The sequence below is a fragment of the Leucopleurus acutus genome (assembly GCF_964270905.1).
Source record: "Leucopleurus acutus genome assembly, chromosome: 2".
Taxonomy (NCBI): domain Eukaryota; kingdom Metazoa; phylum Chordata; class Mammalia; order Artiodactyla; family Delphinidae; genus Leucopleurus; species Leucopleurus acutus.
The window spans coordinates 97798923-97807533 of NC_139143.1; the positions used below are offsets into that span (position 1 = coordinate 97798923).

Consider the following 8611-nt stretch of genomic DNA (forward strand, 5'->3'; position numbering starts at 1 on the left):
GTTAGTTTATTTGTAAAAATAATATTCAGCTAAGGAAACCAAGGCCCGAGGAGATTAAGTATCATGCCCTAATTATTCTGTTAGCAGGGTCGTTTTAGAACTCAGACCTTTTAAAAACATGTTTTAATTGCATACACATGACAAAAATTGAGCAAAAGGGTGTAAAACATTTTCTTCCCACTCCTGTTTCTTGGTGTCTTTCCCTAAGGGACCAGTTTCTTATTTATTCTTCTAGGAATATTCTGTAAGTATATAAGCAAAAAGTTTGTATATCATAATCTCCCTTCTCCTTTAAACACACATATACACAGGCACAAATGGTAGCATATGACATGTACCTTGCTTTTTTAATTTAACATGGATTGTTCTGTGTAAACTGAGGTTACTGCTCTTTGTGTTATATCACCTTTTAAAATACTGGTATCTAAAAGCGACAGTATTCTGCCATTGTCTTCATTTTAGAGTCCCTTTTCGGTCTTTGTAGTGTTTTTTCTTTTTTTTTGAGGTATGCGGGCCTCTCACTGTTGTGGCCTCTCCCGTTGCGGAGCACAGCTCTGGACACGCAGGCTTAGCGGCCATGGCTCACGGGCCCAGCCGCTCTGCGGCATGTGGGATCTTCCCGGACCGGGGCACGAACCCGTGTCCCCTGCATCGGCAGGCGGACTCTCAACCACTGCCCCACCAGGGAAGCCCTGCCTTTGTAGTTTTTAATAGCAGTTCTGTGGTGCTATTCCAAGTGAAAAGATCTGTCTTACATTCTTAATTTTTTTGTTTTTTCTGTAATGCTTTAGCTATTCTCTCAACTTTCATGGATCTTCTATACTTTGAATCAAACCAGATATGTTCTTCCACTTGTCTGCTCATGGTCAGGTCCTCTCATGTTTGGTCTTAGCTTTACTAGCACGTTGCCAGAAAGGTCTTCTTTGCCTTAATTGGGACCTTACCATTATTTTCTATCTTCGAACTTGTTTTTCTCCTTTATACTTCTCATCACTATTTAAAGTTATATATTTGTGTGTTTATTGCTGGTCTCCTTCAGTAGATTTTAAGTTTCACAAAGGCAGCAGTCATATCTGTTTTATTTCTCAGAGTAGATTTAACATCTACCATAGTGCCTGGCCCAAGGGAGTAGTGATCTAATAACTTTGTTGAATAAATGAACCTAGAATTCTGTTGGCACCATAAACTTTGCACTTGTAAAGCTAAGCTCATTATATTTCCCCTGGAAATCCGCTCTTATTCCCATTTTCTCTGTGTTTGATAATGGTTCTCTTACTTCCTTGTGCACATAGATTTGAAATCTGGGGCTCATTTTTCACTTCTTTTTTTTGCCCCCATCCACGCAGTTAGTTGACAAGACTGTTGATTCTTTATTCAATTTTTTCCTGAAATCTGTCTACATGTCATCATTCAGGCCCTTATTCTCTCATTATTCTACTGTTCTATCTTGTCGTCCAGTGGTTTCCCTTCTGTAGTCTGTCCATTTTAATTTGATACACATTTTCACATAGATTAATCTTCCCAGAGCACTCCTTGGATCATGTAAAATCTCTTGCTTAGAAACCTGCAGTGATGTTGGGCTGTGTATAGGAACAAGCTCACACTCTGCAGTTTGGCTTTCAAGATGCTTGACGGTCTGGTCCTAACCTGCTCTTAGGTCTCAGCTACAGGCTACCTTTTATGTTAACTTGTGAAAGCAAGAAACTGCAGTCAAACTAAGCTACCTATCCTTCAACATTTTTATTCCTTTCCTTTAAACATTTTCTCATGTAATTCCTCCTGATAGACTCTTCTTTTCTCTATCAAAAATTCAAGCAAAGATTATTTCTAATTACATATATGTGTAATACATGTAAACACATTCTCTCTTATTTATACTGTTTACTATTCTTCAAGATCTAACTTATGTCCCTTTTTTCTGTTAAGTTTTCGCAGGCCACTTTGGTCTAGAGTAGTGCTCTCAACCTTATTTTCATTATTGCTTTCCTTAAGGAGAAAAACAAAATTAAATTTTTTCCTAACAAAAGAAATTAAATACTAAGGAATGAGATTTTGGTTTGGTAGGGCTGAACTTCGAAGGGTTACAAACCATTGTTAATATTTAGGATTTTTTTGTCCTCTGAGAACCAGTTTGCACCCCCATGGAGGCATTATTCCGTGGCCTAGAGTCAAGGGTCCAACCTGTAGACTCAGAGCTTAGTTTTTGTTCAGTTCCTGTTGGCGGTTAATCATGTGTTGCTTAGAGATATTTCCCACACTGTGTCCTAAAACATATTTTGTTATTTAATCTTTTGTTCCCCCAACTAGACTCTGAGCTGGGTATGGAAGAATTTCTGGACACTTACCCAGTAGTGAAAACACTGCATTAGGAAAAGTGGCTCATCTATTGCACTATAGGTAATGCTGCTCCAGGGGGTTCTCCCAAAGGACAAAAGAAAAGGAGCTTTCTCATTTTTCACAGAATCTTGCTTCATATATCCTCTAAAAAAAGGATGCAAGTATTTATTGGTTGACAGTTTGGATTTTTCCATAACTGAACAGTATTGATAAGCTACATTAAATCTTTAGTGTATGGTTCAGTGAACATAAGTAGCTGTTGTAGTTTAGCTATATTGATTTTTGCATATCGAACCTTCCATTCCTCCTGCTATACAGGCAGTGCAGTGGCATCTGTAGCTGTAGATCCCAGTGGCCGTCTCTTAGCCACAGGACAAGAAGATTCCAGCTGCATGTTATATGACATAAGAGGAGGAAGAATGGTACAAAGTTACCACCCTCATTCCAGTGATGTTCGCTCTGTTCGATTCTCTCCTGGAGCTCACTACTTGCTAACAGGATCCTATGATATGAAAATAAAGGTGACAGACCTACAAGGTGATGGAAATTGACCTCTTTCCTTTTTTTAGTCTTTCCTATTCTATTTGGAATCTTTCTTTTATGTTAATCTAGTGTGATTGACTATACAACATTTTCAACTTTTAGTTTTATAGCTTCTGCTGAGCAAATTACTTGGTAAATGTATTGAGAAGAATTGTAACAAATTATTAAATTGAGTGAATAGTCTTATTGTTAAATAGTTTTTAAAATATTTAAAAGAACATTTTTTATACTGAGTCATTTTGAGTTCAGTGATGGTAGATGTTAAAATATACATTTATGTATCAATACTCCTGCTGCTACTTTAAAATAACGTAGTGTATAATCTGTATAATTATATCTTCAGTATCTAGTTTTGTTTTTAAACATACATTAAGCAAATATTTACTGTGTACCAACTAGGGACAGACAGAGAGATGAATGAGACAGGTAACTTTCTTCCTGATGGAGCTTATATTTTAGAGGTCAGTAAAAACCAAACCAGTAAACAGTGTAATTTTAGGTATTGGCAAGTGCTGTTAAACGATTAGCAAGGCAGGAGAGAGTGACAGGGTGGCTAGGGGAAGACTGTGCTGGACAGGCTAGAGCAGGTCTCACCAGGGAGGTGCCATTTGCACAGAGACCTGGTGAGAAGAACAAGCTGTGCCAGGACCCTAGGAACAGACCATAGCACGGTCAAGGTGCTGAGTCAGGCATGGATTTGGCTTGCTCATGACACTGCAAGAAACTAGTCTGGCTGGAACTTCATGAACCGAGGGAGAGAGAGGCAGGAGAATAAATCAGAGGCAGGGTTTTGTAGGCATTTAAAAAAGCATAATAGGAATCCTTCGGAAGATTTAAAATAGGGAGTGATATGGTCTGTAAATTTAAAAAATAATTTTGAATTATAGGGAGAGTGTGAAAGTATAAATATCTGCGAGGAGGCAATTGGACCAATTCAGGTGGAAGATGATGGTGGCTTGGACTAGGGTTGTAAAGGCAGAGGTAGTAAGAAGTGACTGAATTACCGATGTATTTTAGTTTGTTTCTGTTAAGTTTGGGGAGTGAGGGAAAAAGGAATCAGTGCTGATTCCTAGGTTTTTGGCGTGAGCAAGCAGATGGTACCATTGAGATGAGGAAGACAGGTAGGGAGAGGAACAGGTTTAGGCAAGAAAATCAAGAGTTTGTTTCAAACAAGTTATACTTAAGTTGACTGTCAAGGCAGTCAAGTGAAATGTCAAATAGTTGTTTGTCTACTAGTCGAGCTCAGGTGAGAAGTCAAGGTTGGAGATGAAATGCGCATGAATCTTAAGTATATAAATGGCTGCGGTAGTATGGTACTAGGTGAAATTTCATAGGAGATGAGGTATAAAGGGAACAAGAAATTTGAAGGCTGACTATTGGGATTCACCAAACTTTAACTCGGGAAGAAGAGGACAAACATCAAAGAAGGCCGAGGTGTAGTGGCACTGAAGTCAGGGGGATATCAAGGGGAGAGAGTTTCAAGGAGAGAGTGGCAGCCGTGTCATGTTGCTGTGTATATGTTACCAAATACTGCTCACATAATTAGGTCTTCAGTAATTTAAACTGTTTAAACTTTTCAATGTACTATATTAATGTATTAGGCTTTTATATACTGTAATGTCTTAAAGTAATAGGAAGTCTATGAAATCTATACATATTTTGTACTGTAAGTCAAATCTCTTTTCTTTAATTTAGGAGACCTCACTAAACAGCTTCCTATCATGGTGGTGGGGGAACACAAGGACAAAGTCATTCAGTGCAGGTGGCACACCCAGGATCTTTCCTTCCTGTCGTCCTCTGCAGACAGAACTGTAACCCTCTGGACATACAGTGGATAGAGTACAGCCAATGTCAGTCTATGCAGTGAGGGCACAGACTTAAGACTACTGAGTTGTGAACATTACAAATTTGAAGAACATGGACTGACCTGGAAGGTGGCTTAGCACAAGGAGGCCCCTTATTACCACGTATCCCTGTGATAGGAGCTGTTGGGTGGTGTTATTCTGCAGTGCTTTCAGTCTTCCATGTGAGCTCGTGCTGCTGTGACCTGCTGTATGTAGTCTTGTTGCCAAAGTCTGCGGAAGAGCTCTTAGGTTGTCAGTGTGCACTCTAAGTCAAGGTGGCCGATGTGTTTACAGTTTAGTATTAAATGCATTCCTTGGTCTTCGCCTAAATGACAGTTTTATATACACATTGAAACTGAACTATAAGCATATTATTACATGTAATGCAACCAAGTTCTACACAGATTAAACATAGATATTCAGAAATTACTTTTGCTTTTCTCACAATCCCATGATATTGTATCACTTGTCAGCTAGAGATCAGAATTACTCCCCAGAGTTACATTGTTGTTTTAACTAAGGATCACTATGGAGTTTAAAAATGGGTGGAAAACTGCTTCTTAGTTCATTATGTGGTATAGGCCTTTTCTTTTTTCTTAAACCCAGGGATAGAATTACTCTTTTGTCACATTATTTTGTTTCAGGCTTAAAAGGTAAATGTGTTTGCTTCATAAACTTGTTAATTTCAATTTTTTTGGGTGCAACAAGATACCTCCCTTCTAAACTGTACTGTAGGCAGAGCAGCAGTGTTATGTGATGCAACACTTGATGGTACAGTAAATTTACTGGCTAGCATTTTTCCTTTTCAAAATTAAAAAATTTGCCATAGACTATAGCATGGCTTGAAATGCTATGTCTGCATGATAATTTAAAATGGAAAATTTAAACTTTGCACTCCAAAAGCTTATTTGGATTCTTTTCTTGCACTGTTTTGTGTAATGCAGAATAATGATTTTATTTCTATGGTATTGTAGATCCTAACATTTATGTATCTTTATTTTCATATTGTACAGTAATTTTACTTTAAATTATTAAATAGCCTATTTTATTTATTTCAAATGCAGTTGAGTTGATTCTAATTATTGAACTGTCTGTGCACTGTATGTAGCAAGCATTTTTAATCTATTGTATACAAGTGGAAAGGGTATTAGAAGTGTAACTGTGCTATTATTTCAATAAAGACCTCTTGACACCTTAAATTATTCCTGTTCCTCAGTGTCTGTGGTTTTCAGTTTATAGAGTGTTGTTTTTTCCAGTTTACTTGGCAGTAGTGTGGTCCAGTGGATGAACCCCACAATCACAAGTTTCTTTTTAAATTTCTCATAGTAACTTACTTTTCAATCCTTCGCAACTGTCTTACTTTTGTGTGTCTTCTCTTTTATTCACTATCTAGAGGACTATATATACTGAACATATTGTAAAAGTTAATTAATAAAAGCTGAGCAAAATATATAAATTCTAATTTTGACTACAAATACATTGAATTGAGTACTTTAGAAATAAAATATGATTAGCTTGTGGATATTCAGCAGTACAATTTTCCTACCTCTCAGGCATGCAGAAGGGAATTCTGCTAAAATCAGGCCACAGTCTCCTTTAGTTTACTTTCATACTTAGTTTTACACATTTTAGATATTATAGCAGGCCATTAGTGTTAAGTTAAAACTAGAAAAAGGCAATTTCTTGATGTAGACCAGATCAACTTCATGGTAAAAAGTGTTCATGAAATTATGTATTCTACCTCCATCACTGTCAAGGAGAAAACTTTAAGATCCTCCCATATGTTGGGTGTTTGTACTTTGCAGTGCATTAGATATAAGCGCTAGAAATTATCTTACTTATTTCAGTAACTGTCTGGTTACATATGTCCTTTTTCCTGTGCCTCCACACTGTCTTCTGCATGGAGGTGAATAGATTCTTGGAGGTTCATTTGAAAGAGAAAATAACGAGAACTGAAGTATCTATAGTCTCTGAATCCTCTGTTGGGGGTTCAGGGAAGGAGACTGGGGATGGGAGGGTGGTGTAGAAGTTCCTGACTTCTCCCTGGCAGAAGCTTCAGAGGTCTGATTCAAATTTCACTTTTAAAAAAAAATTTATTTTTAATTTTTTTGGCCATGCTGCTCAGCTTTCAGGATCTTAGTTCCCTGACCAAGGATGGAACCCAGGCCACGGCAGTGAAAATGCCAAGTCCTAACCACTGGACAGCCTGGGAATTACCCAAGTTTCATTTTTTTAATGTTTAATTATTTTTTAAAAAATTGTGATAAGCCAAAGGACATAATAGTGAAAGGGCAACCCATGAAATCAGAGAAAATACATGCAAATCATGTCTGATAAAGGATTAATATCCAGAATATATAAAGAACTCCTACAGCTCAACAACCACCAAAAAAAAAAAGTCTGATTAAAAAATGGGCAAAGGACTTGAATAGACATTTCTCCAAAGAAGATAGACAAATGGCCAATAAGCACATGAAAAGATACTTAATGTCATTAATCATTAGGGAAATGCAGTGGAAAACCACTGCACACCCAATAGGATGGCCGCTATCAAAAGAACTAAGTGTTGGCATGCATGTGGAGAAATTGGAACTCTTGTGCATTGTTGGTGGGAATAAAAAATGGTGCAGCCACTCTGGAAGACAGTATGGTGGTCCCTCAAAAAGCTAAAAATAGAATTACCGTTTGATCCAGCAATCCCACTTCTAGGTATATATGCTCAAAAGAATTGAAATCAGTGTCGCAAAAAGATATTGTACACTGATGTTCATAGCAGCATTACTCACAAGAGCCAAAATGTGCAAGAAACTGGAGTCCAACAGGTAAATGGATAAACTGTGGTATACAATACAATGGAATATTATTCAGCCTTTAAAAAGGAAGGAAATTTTGATATATGTTACAACATGGATGATCCTTGAGGATATTATGTTAAGTGAAATAAGCCAATCACAAAAAGACAAATATTGTATGATTCCACTTGTATGAGGTACCCTAGAGCAGTCAGAGTTATAGAGGTACGAAGTTATAGAGTATCTTTGGTGATTGCAGGTGGCTGGGGCAGGGAGGAAATGATGAACTGTTTAAGGTGTACAGAGTTTCAGTTTTGCAGGATGAAAAGATTCATGGAGATGGATGGTGGTGATGGTTGCACAAGTATGAATGTACTTAATGACACATCTGTACACTTAAAAATGGTTAAGATGGTAAATTTTATGTCAGGTGTATTTTTTTAAAAAATATTTATTTATTTATTTTGGTTGCTCTGGGTCTTAGTTGTGGCATGCGGGATCTTTTAGCTATGGCCTGCGGACTTTCTTAGTTGCAGCATGCTGACTCTCAGTTGCAGCACACATGCGGATCTAGTTCCCCGACCAGAGATCCAATCTGGCCCCCCTGCATTGGGAGCATGGAGTCTTACCCCCTGGACCACCAGGGAAGTCCCTGTTCGGTGTATTTTAATTTTAAAAAATTGTGATAAGCAACACGCACACTCAAGTGTACTATATGATATACCAAATTTTAACTCACTTTTAAACTTGCTGCCAATAACTTTTGCGTACACCTCTCATTTCTTCCAAGTGTGTAAAACTCATTATTTCCTCTTTGGAGAATTTTTCTGAGCTTGCAAGGCCAGTAAGGGATAAAATGAAAAGAAAACTTACTATTTCCAACTACCACATAGCGTGCACTCCCCCACCCCTCCCCAGTACCCAATACTTTAGAACTACTGTTTGTCCTTCATTATGCCCCATTTAAAAAATTATACTCAAAATAGATTCCCGGGTTTTACTGCAAATGTTACACATTCTAGAACTTATAAAATAAATCCATACTAAGAAAATACGCTTCGTATCCGTTTTATATATTTGGTTTCCATGTAAGCC

The 8611-nt window shown here is 37.6% G+C and overlaps 1 protein-coding gene across 1 annotated transcript in view; it reads left to right on the forward strand.

The window, feature by feature from the left end:
- The window catches only part of WDR47 (WD repeat domain 47), a 56946-nt gene extending 51068 nt beyond the window's left edge, over positions 1 to 5878 (forward strand). The window contains exons 14-15 of the mRNA XM_082834047.1: positions 2656 to 2874; positions 4576 to 5878. Of these exons, the coding sequence (XP_082690173.1) occupies positions 2656 to 2874; positions 4576 to 4718 (362 nt within the window). The 3' untranslated portion in view covers positions 4719 to 5878. The remainder of the gene's footprint in view (positions 1 to 2655; positions 2875 to 4575) is intronic.
- The last annotated feature ends 2733 nt before the right edge of the window (positions 5879 to 8611 follow it).